Source organism: Spodoptera frugiperda, chromosome 17 (assembly GCF_023101765.2).
Source record: "Spodoptera frugiperda isolate SF20-4 chromosome 17, AGI-APGP_CSIRO_Sfru_2.0, whole genome shotgun sequence".
Classification (NCBI taxonomy): domain Eukaryota; kingdom Metazoa; phylum Arthropoda; class Insecta; order Lepidoptera; family Noctuidae; genus Spodoptera; species Spodoptera frugiperda.
Window position 1 is genome coordinate 8481146 of NC_064228.1, and position 12876 is coordinate 8494021.

General features: G+C 36.2%; 2 protein-coding genes across 6 annotated transcripts in view; one reads left to right on the forward strand and one right to left on the reverse strand.

Moving 5' to 3' along the window:
• The window catches only part of LOC118276831 (rho guanine nucleotide exchange factor 12), a 199432-nt gene that overhangs the window by 46398 nt on the left and 140158 nt on the right, over positions 1 to 12876 (forward strand). For all 3 annotated transcript variants that reach the window (XM_050700006.1, XM_050700004.1, XM_050700007.1), the window contains 3 exons: positions 3339 to 3691; positions 4355 to 4414; positions 4966 to 5031. In XM_050700006.1, the coding sequence (XP_050555963.1) occupies positions 3339 to 3691; positions 4355 to 4414; positions 4966 to 5031 (479 nt within the window). The remainder of the gene's footprint in view (positions 1 to 3338; positions 3692 to 4354; positions 4415 to 4965; positions 5032 to 12876) is intronic.
• LOC118281405 (uncharacterized) lies at positions 5522 to 11136 on the reverse strand. 3 transcript variants are annotated; one of them, XM_050700008.1, is made up of 2 exons: positions 10741 to 11136; positions 5522 to 10127 (listed from the first exon to the last, which is right to left on the reverse strand). In XM_050700008.1, exon 2 carries the CDS (start codon positions 9948 to 9950, stop codon positions 8682 to 8684), a length of 1269 nt encoding a protein of 422 aa, XP_050555965.1. In that variant the 5' UTR covers positions 9951 to 10127; positions 10741 to 11136; the 3' UTR covers positions 5522 to 8681. The 3 variants fall into 3 exon arrangements, with proteins under 3 accessions (XP_050555965.1, XP_050555966.1, XP_050555967.1); XM_050700009.1 differs by having other exon boundaries at positions 10702 to 11136; XM_050700010.1 differs by having other exon boundaries at positions 10702 to 11124.

The window sequence follows — 12876 nt, forward strand, 5'->3', positions numbered from 1 at the left end:
GTCTTGCCCCCGACCTCTTTCCCGTGGTGTCGGTCTGCCGTCCCATCGGATGTATAGAGTGGGGGAACTGAGTGCCCCTTGTGTTTTGCGCACACACTTGTGCCCTATAATATCTCCTGCGTAGTGTCTAGTTCGACATACTGGCCATCGTGATTATTCGTGATCGAAATCGATCGGGATATTTATATTATTTTTATTTAGATGTTATGATGTAAGAATGGATGATATTGACACCTAAGTTACTTGGAATATCGATACGGATAAGTAGTAATATAAGGACTAACAAAAAAGTAGCATTCTGTACCAATAAAGGTAATGAACCAATTATACTTGATGACTTCACTCGGCAACACATCAAGCCATGAACACCAGTATAAACTGACCGTCGAATGTGCGGAAAGATTATACAAAGCTAGTCCACGATAAACTGGCTTTGTATAGCTCGATTTAAAAACAAGTCTGATTCCAAGCAAATGCATTTCATGCGAAATCTAAACTGTATTTATTATACGATATTTGCTAATCATTCAGTAAAGAGATAATCATTGTAAACACGCTTATCATGCGCTGATAACGTTCAATACATTCTCACTCGATCATTTCACGTCAATAGTGGCACACGAATACATAAAAAACCTTATTTTTTACGTAACAAAAGTGAAATAAATCTGTGTCAGTTTCAACACAAAAAATGTAAAAAATACCCTTATTTTTCATGTAATAAAAGTGATATTACTGAATCAAAAATTGTGCTCAAGAAGTGATTTTATTACATTACAATTTGCTTCAAATTAATGAGTCATTATAAGGCAAACATCAATTTTTCCTGCCAACTGTTTATTTATAGTCAGTCTCCGTTAGTATTAGGAAGTGTTTGTGTTAACAAATTGTTAATTAAATGGTGAACATGTTAGAAATCACTGAAGTTGAAGCGTTAGAAGTGAGGAGGAAATGGTGGCAGTCGCCTAAATCGAAATATAAGAAGAAATTGAAGAGTACTAAGTGAGTTTTGTTTTACTATCCTTGACTTGGAGCTTAGAGAGAACTTGTGTAAAACAGCATGGGTTACCGGGGTCCGGCTCGAAGCAGGAGTAGGAACGGTGTGGTTTTTTGCCAATTAGAGTCTTGCTAGGAGGAGTAAACAAAGGGCTTAGGGTATTTACTGTGTATGACCTAAGTCTGTAATATAGGGAAATAGGTTCATGATTGACGTATTGTCAGTATGTCGTGGCAATATATGTATTTAGCTATTGTCAGATAAATAGCGGAGGGACTGAACTGAAGTAAATAAATATGGGGTGCAGTCATCTACTTAAAATCTTTATATAAAACCCTAAATCATTTCTATTTGACCTTTATCCACTTTGTTGGTTTAATTAATAAATAAAGAGTATGTTTATCTATGAACTATTTAATTACAAATTAATTTACTTTAATTATTGCGATTAAAACGTGACTTTACTGATTATTGATACATACAGCGCTCAGTACCTATACTTGTTACTTAGTCTTTAATACATAACCTCATGCCTGTCTAGCATGGGGGTGGGAAGAGACAATGGAACGCCAATTGCCACGAATCTCAAAATCCTTTACCAACAGGTACCGACAGGTAGAAAATTTTGAGATATTATATTCATATCTGCCTAGTATATTTCGTATCGTAATTTTTTCTTTATGAATCGTAACTGATTTTACACTGCGATCACAAATCCACCTGCTAAGTAATTATGTTGTAATATTAATGGCAATACCATTTATATAGAGGAGGTCCATATGTTTATATGCCACGTTGCTGTTAAATGTTGATCATAAACGCTTTGTGTCAACTGAATGGTTTTCTCCATATTTAGTTCATTATTTTATACGGAATGTTTATGAGAAGATACTGCACTTTTATGTGTTTTAAATAAAATGTGACGTTCGTTTTGATTTTGTTTTCGGCCAATGCTGTTGTTCGCCAGCTATTGTAATAATTAATTAATGAATCTGATGAAGACATTTTTTTCAACAGTTGTAAGTTAGTTTTTATATTAATTTTCCTATATTTTTATGATTCGTATGTATAATTTTAGTTTTTATATTGTAAATATTTTAGTCATAGTTCTTATTATTCAAAGTCAAACCAATCATTTATTCCAATTAAACCATAAATAGGTACTATTGAAATGTCAACAAATAAATAATAGTCTTTCGGTCTGTCCATATTATAAGTTTGAATAATTTTAGTGCAATAATGCGATTCACTATTGTATTACCTCAGTAAATTACAAATTAAATTACAGTCAAACAATATATAATGTGCATAATTTCCTAGTATTAGGGAACATATGTGTGCAAATTGAATATCATTGCTACTAATTGTTATTGAGGAAAGTATAGCAATTATTAATAATATCGGTAGAACACAACGTGTATTAAATATGGACACGTAATAATTAGCATTGTACAATATGAGTTCAGGTTATAGTATCTTTATTAAATGTAATATTAGTTTCTTTGGTCAAGGGCTGATTTTTCCAACGCCAGATAACTTTATCGGAGGAATTATTTTGAGTTTTTGACAATCGTAGGAAATTAAGTCTGACGTCAATTTTATTATATGAATAAAAGTTATCTGTTGATTAAAAAAGAAATTGACAGTAAAATAAAATCGATTCGTAACTGGAACAAACAGACGTGTATCGTTTGCATGTAAAAAGCGATTATTTCAATATTACAATTAACATTCCAATTTTATTTATTAGTCTAGATTCTCTCACATTATCCTCTATTTCATTGTCTGGACTTTAAAAGAGACTATGACCTCTGAGTTTGTTTCGGCATTTCTTCTCAGAGTAGTCGGATAGGAAATGCCGGCCTCATCCAGCTATTTGAAATATTGACGTGTAAAAGTGTTATTTTATTACTTAGCTTACTTACAGAAATAAATATTATTTATCATTGATATTAGTCTAGTCACTGTCTAGATATAATTTGGTTATGTATATACTTTCTTGGACTGCCTCGTTGGTTGAGTGTTCGCAAGTGCGACTGCCGAACAAGAGGTCTCGGGTTCGATTCTCGGGTCGGGTAAAGTATTACTGGGCTTTTATCGGATTTTCGAAAATTTCTCGGTAGTAGCACGGAGTCTGGAATTGTGTCCAGGATATGGCAATAGGCTCACCCCCTATTACATTGGACTTATAACACAAAATGGTGAAAAGTGGGTGTACATTGTATAGCGACATTACGTGCCGTAATGTGCATGTGCACCTCTGCCTACCCCTTCGGGGATAAAAGGCGTGACGTTGTGTGTGTGTGTTATATACTTTCTTATAACGTAATATGTTCCCCAGGCCCGCGTCAGTAGCAGCAGCCGCAGGCGGGGCGCGGGCCGCATTCCTGCAGCGCGACAAGCTGTACAAACAGCGGCTGAAGCAGCTGGGCAAGGCGCAGGCCGGGGTGGTGGTCCGCGGGCACCACCTGGCGGCGCAGGCGCTGACGGCGGTGGCGCACTGCCACCAGTGCGGGCTGCTCATCGCGGGCGTGGCGCCGCAGGCCTACGTGTGCAGCGACTGCCAGCTGCGGGTGCACCGCGCCTGCGCGCGCCACGTGGACGAGGCCTGCTGCCTCGACCACCAGCCCGACTCGCACAACAACAGGATCTCCCGGTTCATGGAGCGGATACATGCTAATAATCAGCCTAATAGTACGTTTCTAAGTTTTTATAATCATCATCGTCATCAGCCGATAGATATCCACTGCTGAATAAAAGTCACCCCCTTAGTCCCTTAGTTTTTATAATAGACATACTAAATAACTAAAAATCACAGTTTACTCAATAATTATTAATAGAGAAAAGCTCTACTGGTTTCGAGTCACAGAGGGACTCTTCATCATGACGCCATGGCGATTTTTAGTTAATTTAGTTTCAAGTTTTTCTTTGATTAGTTTTAAGTGTAATTGTAACACAGAAGCAGGTAATATAGATGGAGTCTAAAATGTTAGTCAGTTTGTGGCGATAAATTCGGTTCCATTAAAATATAAGAAAACAAATTAGAATTACATTTAACGAAAAATCTCCCAATAACAGATTATTTTAAAGATGTACTGCACTTATGCCTATTTTAAGGTAGCTGTATCGCTACGAAAGACCTACATTTGATAGGTTAGTTACTATGATTATATAGTTTAATCGCATTTTTACATGATACATCACTACCCACGTCATCTGTCAAAGTCATAGGTGTCATGTCATGTCACCTACAATTCTTTCTGTCGTCTGTTTCCAATGTGTTCCAAACTCCTGATGATATCTTTAAATCCTAAAATGTTCTGTTTATGTGGAAACTAATTGTAACGCTTTTTACAGATGTAGACACAAATGACAAGAAATCTAAGAAGACAGCGGCGACGACGCATTTTCTCAACAGTGAGTGTTTTTCTTTATCACACAGAGATTATTATAGCTCTAGAAACACCTAAACTGGGTATTAAAGTAGTTTTCTTCATCATTCAGTAAATTATTTATTTATTAGTAGAAAAAAAATTACAGCTTAATCCAATACATTATACAGTTAATGAATGAATTACTGGATTAATGATCGATAAAGTAATAAATCAGTGTAATTAGTCGATCGATATAAAGGTTGTATCTGTACGTAGTGTACGTGTACTGCCGATTGTCTGCCCCAATAACACTATTTATGACCTAGAGAGTTTTTAATGGTATGAGCCGGTAAACGAGTAGACATATATCACTTGATGGTAAACAATCGCCACTGCCCATGGACACTCGAAACACCAGACGCTTTACAAGTGCATTGCATTTTGGGGGTTAGAAATTGTAGAGGTTGTTGGGGAATCGGGGATTAGAAATATTGGGGAGGGGAGTAATTGGGAGGTGTGTAGTGTTCTTTGCCTACATCATGACTGAGGTGTAATCATTGAATTATAATGTAACTTTTTTATTTGTTCTCCCAGTGGAAAGAAGTGTACGGAAAACAGAGGATGACCTGCCCTGGGACCAAACGCTGACTCCCATCATCGGTGAGTCCATTTCTATAATGATTTGATGATGATTATGTATTCTTTATAATAAATACTTATTTACTGAGGAAAATTGGGAATTAAAATTTTTAACTTCACAAAGAAATTTTTCAATGTTTTTGAATACAATATGTAGATATTGCCAAGTAAGATAATAATTTTAATTATATATCTTTGTTCTTTAAATAATGCTTTTTAAATTGGCGTACAATATTTCTTAGTAAGTATGTATTTATTTACTATTTGAACCATCAACAAACAGGGACTTATTGCAGGTTGCAGTTTCTTTTCGATTGCTTCGTATTTCAGGAATATTAAAACAACTAAATGAAAATATAATTTTTTGATTACATATTTGAATGTTAATTTATAATAGTTATTGAACACGGTTTGGTGATTGCGATCTATAAAGTGTGTAGAAAATTAAAAAGTATTAATTAAAAAAAGTGTAGAGGAATATGAGGTCTTGCAGGAATAAAAGAACTGGAGAAATACTCAAACAATGGAGATATATAATTTTGGTGTTAACAGAGCAAATGATGAAGAGCAAGTGACGACATAACGTGCATTAATATGCTTCCTTAAAATTACGAGCCTAAATAGGCCGTTGGAAAGGTTGCTATGAAGCAACGGCTAGGCGCTTCAACATGCCCCCGGGCGTTGAAAGCAACGGTTTCAACCAAATTAATCCGTAGACACCGGCAGCGGGCAGATCCTGTTAAATGCGCGTCGAACGACTCCGGTGGAGGTCTTTATGTCAGCTACTCGAGCGATGCCATCCTTCCCTGGGTAGACAGCCACAATCCGTCCCAAGCTCCACTTCAAAGGAGGAAGGTTATCTTCCTTTATCACGACCAATGTGTTCACCCGTAATGCATCCTTCGAGGAACGCCACTTGGTCCGCAGCTGTAATTCTGCAATGTACTCTTTGCTCCATCTATGCCAGAAATGCTGACGCAGCTGCTCAATGCGTTGAAAGCGAGATAGGCGGTTGGCAGAGCAATCGCTGAAGTCAGGTTGCCTTAGGGAAGTGAGAGGTCGCCCAACAAGAAAATGTCCTGGCGTGAGCGGACTGTAATCGGCATGATCGGAAGATAATGGCGTCAGTGGACGAGAATTCAAGACGGCTTCAATTTTAGTTAATGCGGTGTAAAGCTCTTCAAATGTCAAATTACAATTTCCCAACACTCGATTAAGGTGGTACTTTGTTGACTTTACACCTGCCTCCCAGAGTCCTCCGAAATGTGGGGTATACGCGGGTATAAAATGGAATCTGATTCCATCTTTCGCTGCATCCTCACTCAATGACGAACTAGTCGATTTTAAAAACTTGGATAGTTCGTTGTATGCACTGACAAATGAGGTACCGTTGTCGGAAAAGATATCAACGGGTTTTCCTCTACGAGCAATAAATCGATGCAAAGCCAGTAAGTAACTTTTACCAGTTAAGTCACCAACAAGTTCCAAATGAATGGCTTTAGTAGTAAAACATATAAAAATGGCAATGTACACCTTTACCAGCTTGCATCCACGGCCTTGACGACTGGCACACAAGATAGGGCCGGCGTAATCAACGCCCGTACTCTCGAAGGGATAACCTGGACGAAGCCGTTCTTGCGGTAAGTTACCCATAATAGGTGCGACCACCTTACCCTTCATGCGCCGACACAGAACGCACTTATGATAACAAGCCTTCGCCAAGTTGCGGCCCCCTATCGGCCAATAAGATTCCCTAATCGATGCTAATAATAATTGTGGGCCAGCGTGCATAAGCCTTTTATGCTCAAAATAAAATAATAATTTAGTAAATTGATGAGTGGACTGTAATAAACAAGGATGTTTTTTATTATATAAAAATTCAGAATTATCGAGACGTCCTCCTGCTCGCATTATATTTTTGTCATCTAAATAAACATTAAATTTTAAAAGGACGCTCTTCTGAGGTAAGTTTCTTTTATTTAAAAGTAGTTTATACTCGGGAAATGATTCGTACCTACGAATGACAACAGTGAGTGCATCTTCCAACTCATCCTGTGTCAAATAATTAGTTTTAGGATACTGCTTCTGACATGACTTGATAAATCTTAACGCATAAGCTACAGAGCGTATAAGCCGAGAATAATTGGAAAACCGGTTAAATTCAATAATCACCTTTACATTCTAATATTACTGCATTTAACGATATATTAGGTCGAGTCTCCGGTAACGTCTCTGAACATTTGACTTGAGTCGGCTACTCAAACCGATCCAGTCGTAAAATCTGATCTAATGTTTTCCAAGTCAGTATTATTGTCAGAAACAGTTTTAGAAAAATTACATTTTAAATCACTACATAATAATGAAATAGAATTCTGACTAATTGGACCGGAAACTATCCACCCTAAACTAGTTTCATACAAAACTGGTTTTCCGGTACCTAGCCTTATACTTTGTGATCCTAACAAATCCCAAAAGAGATCAGCACCGATGAGAATATCTACCTCAGCGGGCTTGCAAAACGTAGGATCTGCTAAAGTTATATTTAGCGGAATATTTAATGTCGAGTAATTAACTTCGCGGCACGGAACATTACTTGTAATGTATGGCAAAACAAAACAATTAAGGTCGAAAGTAATACTATCGTCCATCGATGTCATCCTTACACGACTCAATTTACCTGCGTGTGACGTAACATTATTTATACCAAGTATACATTCGTTCACTTGCGTTGTTGCCAACTTCAATTGTCTGCATAACCGGTCTGTGATGAATGACGATGTGCTGCCGCTATCGAGAACCGCGCGAGCGACGTGCACTACACAATTCGACACCCGCTAAGTATAAGTATGTATCTGCCAGATACACGAAATGGTTTTTATTGCATTTTTAGCTTCAACGTACCTGTATCTATCCAATAAAAAAATATCAAAAAAATTGTAACAGCCGAACATGGTTTTTTTCAGACGCATAAGTATTTATCTGAATTAGCTAGGAAATAAATACAACGTACAAATATGGAAGTTCCAGTTAAATAGTAGTACGCGGGGGGATCGAGACGCGGGGTGCGGGCATCTGCCGCTCGCTCAGTTCTTCGCGGTAACAGCGAGCGGCACGCGCGAGCGGTGCGTTATATTTTATTAATATAGTGAACGCTATAAATTCTTAGTATCGTTAAAGCAAAATGCAATTAAAAGGCGACAGAATCTCACCATGTCACCACCAAATGAGATTTATTCGTCACCTAGACAAGGTTAGTCCTAATGATAATTATTATGGAATTTTAGCCATTCCCGGTGCATAAGTGTGTATCTACGTAGTTACACATTTATACACTGGATTCAATTTTAATTGTAAAATGTATCTAGGCACTTAACTACTTATTCCATGGATATCGCGTAAAATATTCGATAAATATTCCATTGAAAAAGTGTGGATGTGGCAGTTAGAGTATTTTGATACATTCTAAGACCGGAGTAAAATTATCTATGTGTTATAAAACAAAACCATAAACCTTTACAAACAAAATTTCCTTGTAAACATAAACTGTACTTAATTTTAAACTCAGTTACCAAATTTCAAACCATAAATCCTTAAAATGACAAAGATATGACAATTTATAATTTTTGCAATCTTAAATTCGCTCTCCTGTAAAATTTAACTTTTTCAGTTACTTACTTATACTTAGGACGTGTCGCATTGTGGTCCCGCAGTTTGACCTGTGCAGTGGACAACAACACATCACGCTGCTTATGATCATGGGATGATGCAATGTTTGCTGACAATGCTACGTTACTCGTGTCCGTGGAAGCAGACGGTACAGATGAAGATGGTGACGAGTTATTTAAATTACCGTTAACTGTATTCACCTCAGTGCATTTATTATCGGTGTGAACTAGTGTATTATGCCTGCGCTTGCATAGTTTACAACCTGGTTTTTTACATTTATTGGCATAATGACCGGACCGAAAGCAGTTAAAACAAATCTTAAAGGTGGGCAGTAGTTTGAATCGAGCGTCATTGCTGAGTGCGAGAAACTGTGGACAATTATTTAACGAATGATCATTGTTACAATTAGGACACACTTTGCGAGACATTTCGTTGTTATTTACACTGTGATTAAGAGACTGTGTAGCTACCATGGATTTTATCTTAGGACATGATTTATTAGATGTTTGGGAACAATTATTGCGTGATAATTCTAAGGTCTCAATAAGGTCAGCTCGATTACGCAGGAATTTTATGAAATCTTCAAACGTTATAGGGCTGTCCTTATCTATCCTACCTTTGCACTCTTCCCACTCGCGATAGGTCTTTTGATCAAGCTTGCGAGTCATAATATAAATCAATAACGTGTCCCACTGCTTAACAGGCTCACCTAACGACTCTAATGCTCGCAAGTCTTTATTTATTAAGTCAATTAGAGTTTTTAATGCAACAGAAGACTCCTTTATGATGCTTTCAATATTAAATAAAGCAGACACATGATTTTGTATGAGTAATCTTTTGTTATCAAACCGATCACATAACAACTGCCATGCCACAGAATAATTACTCGAAGAAAACTCAATAGAATTGATAACTACCGCAGCTGACCCTTCAAGAGATGCTCTCAAGTAGTGAAATTTATTAATTTCGTCAATGCTATCATTGCAATGAACGAGACTACTAAAGGTGTCACGGAATTCTAGCCAATTCGTATATAAACCGCTGAACTTAGGTAACTGGATTGTTGGCAACTTAACTGGCTTATGCACATTAGTGTGACTACCCTTTACAATTTTCCATCGACTCATTATCTTTATTATAGTCACTGATAATATTCTGTGCCCTGGACAAGGATTTATAATAAAGAGACTCAAAATCAGAACGTTCGGAAAATTGTAATTTAATGTCCTCGACAAGGCATTCCAGACGTAACTGTACCTCATCATACTGCTCATACAACGACTCCATCTTGCCTATGCGCAACTGCAGCTCAGCCATGTCACAATTGGTTAGGGTTCTGTCCTTGAGTGAATCCAGAAAGGTAACGAAAGCAGTCAATCGACCTTTAAAGCTTCCTCGCTTCTTAACTAATTCCCTTTCCTCGGACATACTGGGAGACAAGTGTATTCAACCTGGAATTGATACAGGAATACTATTTTTAATATGAACAATATCTATATAAGACGTGTCTAAAGGATTTATAATTTGTACAGTTAACAATACTAAGCCAACAACAAAAACAATGTAACATCAATTTAACTAACTATGATTTAACGTTCGATAACTTTAAGTTATAGTTAATGATGCAATATGTTCAGTTACCTACAATGTTATGATATAAACCTTTTCTACAAACCAATTAACGAAGCAAACAAATTATATTATTGAAAGTACTATTGAAAGTAACTCGATATAACATTAAGTTAATTGAACAAACAATGACTTGCATTAATATCTAACACTCAAAACCAATACGAATAGTTATGTCTAGGTACCTGCTAACATTAAAAATTACTATGTGAATTAGCTACAGTTTTGTATAAATAAAGTTTAAATGATGTAGCAAATAAGCTAACTATATTATAATAAATATAAATTTAAACTTTTAATGTTACATAAATACTAATCACAATGTAACAAAGTACCAAATGATTTTCAATCTAACACAATGCACTAATGTAATATAATACTAATAAATACACTAACCTGTGATATTTCTTAACGATTTAGTTTTATTTATATTACCTGAGTGTTGGGTGATGATATTAATAGAATAAATGCAATACACCGCAATTAAATTGCTTGAGTTCAGTCCAATTAATTGTCCCGCAAAAAACCTGCAAGTCACGCCGGCTAATTGACGATCCTTAATTATTCCTTTCTTCAATTTTAACCGCTGATCTTCATATATCCGGCTCGAAGGACCATGTAGAGGAATATGAGGTCTTGCAGGAATAAAAGAACTGTAGAAATACTCAAACAACGGAGAGATATAATTTTGGTGTTAACAGAGCAAATGATGAAAAGCAAGTGACGACATAACGTGCATTAATATGCTTCCTTAAAATTACGAGCCTAAATAGGCCGTTGGAAAGGTTGCTATGAAGCAACGGCTAGGCGCTTCAACAAAAAGAAAACATATTTTTAGCATTAATTCTGTGTACGAGAATAAATTGTGCCATCAGATGTACAGCACTGGTAAGTAAATACCTGGTTACCTACAATACATTATTTTATTGATACGTTTTTCTTCTAAACTAACTTTTATTTTTGTGAAATACCTGTTTTGTAACATTACTAGGTATATTATGTTAAAATAACATTTACATGCCTTAATCACGAAAACGAATACAGGATGCTCGACTACTTTCTAGCCATATCGGGTTCCATAAATCATACACTGGTAATCCATCGGTGGCGAACTACGTTTAAGTTCAATAAACAATTAATTAATAATAAAAAACGATGTTGCACGCAATTATTTAACAATAGAAACTTTCCTATTTTAATGGCAATCATAAAACAAAACTAGTGCCTATATTAGAAGTCTAATGACCTATAAATCAGTTAACATAACCGACTCGGTAACTGAACCAGTTACAACGCGTTGCGTGGCGTTGCGTGCTTCATTGACACCCGTCGGTTAAGTGGTCGCGTAACTACGGTTCAACTTTAACTGGACTTGTTGTTTTGTAACTGTCTTCACAGGAGATGGCAATATCTAGAAGTATATTTTTTTAAACGTTAATGTCGTCTTTTGTATTGCAGTAAAGTTTTAAAATTGTTTATTAACTAGCTTAGCTTAGCTAGTGTCCAGAGTAGAGTCCAGATAGTCCAAAAGTATCCTTTCACCTAAATCACATAACCCAGCCCCTAGCAAGTGTTTTCGGAACAATATCGTTACTTAGGAATGGTTTAAGTAATCATTAAATGTCTCTGAGTACGGTAGTTAGACAGAGTAATTTCTATTGATATTAAATTATTTGAACTTTAGCTTGAAAGTAGTACAACACATGTTTTCTAAAGGTTCCTTCTTATTCTGAGTAACACTATTGTTAGAAATTTTCGTGAATTAATAATAACCACAAATTGGTATTAATAGTTCCAATGGAACTAAGTTATTTATGGGAAAAGTGCAATCGAAAAAGTTGGTTTAACAGAGGGCTTAGTACGAGTTTGCTTTACGTTTAACGAGATCGAGACGAGACCGCGTTCGGCGCTCTGATATGCCGGCTTGAATTAACCAACCAATCAGAGCGCCGAACGCGCTTCTCGATTTCGTTAATCGTATAATACTCATACTAAGGGTACTGACTAGTAAAAAACAGGGAATTCTGTATTTTTCACACCCTAATATTCAAATGTTACTAATTTTAAGTTCCACTTTAATATTATGCTGTCCTCGTAATTTTCGCAGAGTGGCTGTTCCGATTGTGACCGAAATATTTACGAGAGCATCTTATAATTGAGTAGCTTTTAAGTACTTTAGCGTTAGGCTTTAGCTGAGTGATCTTAAGCTTGACCTAGGTAAAAATGGTTTCGCTTTTCACTCCTGTTTGTGGATAATTTCCTTGCGTTTTAGGATTGTCAAAAATGTATCAGCACGAAATCTCAAGTTGTGTAAATAACATATTCTATTGTTAAATCGTTAATTTTACTTTTGATCAAATGGAGAGTAAGTTAACATATGTCAAATTATTAAATCTACTTCACCTAAGTTAAACGATAATGCGTACTAATGACTACTCGACGACGAAAAACTACTAACTCAAACTATAACCTTTAAATTTCTAGTAAATAGTAATTCCTAAGCTAAATTACACTTCAATCATAATCATCTATTTTAAAACTTCAGCCCATTTCTAGGTATCGCTCGACATT

Excerpts from the sequence above, each read along its gene's own strand:
- LOC118281405 (XM_050700008.1), bottom strand. The coding sequence starts at position 9,950 with ATGAGCAGTATGATGAGGTACAGTTACGTCTGGAATGCCTTGTCGAGG.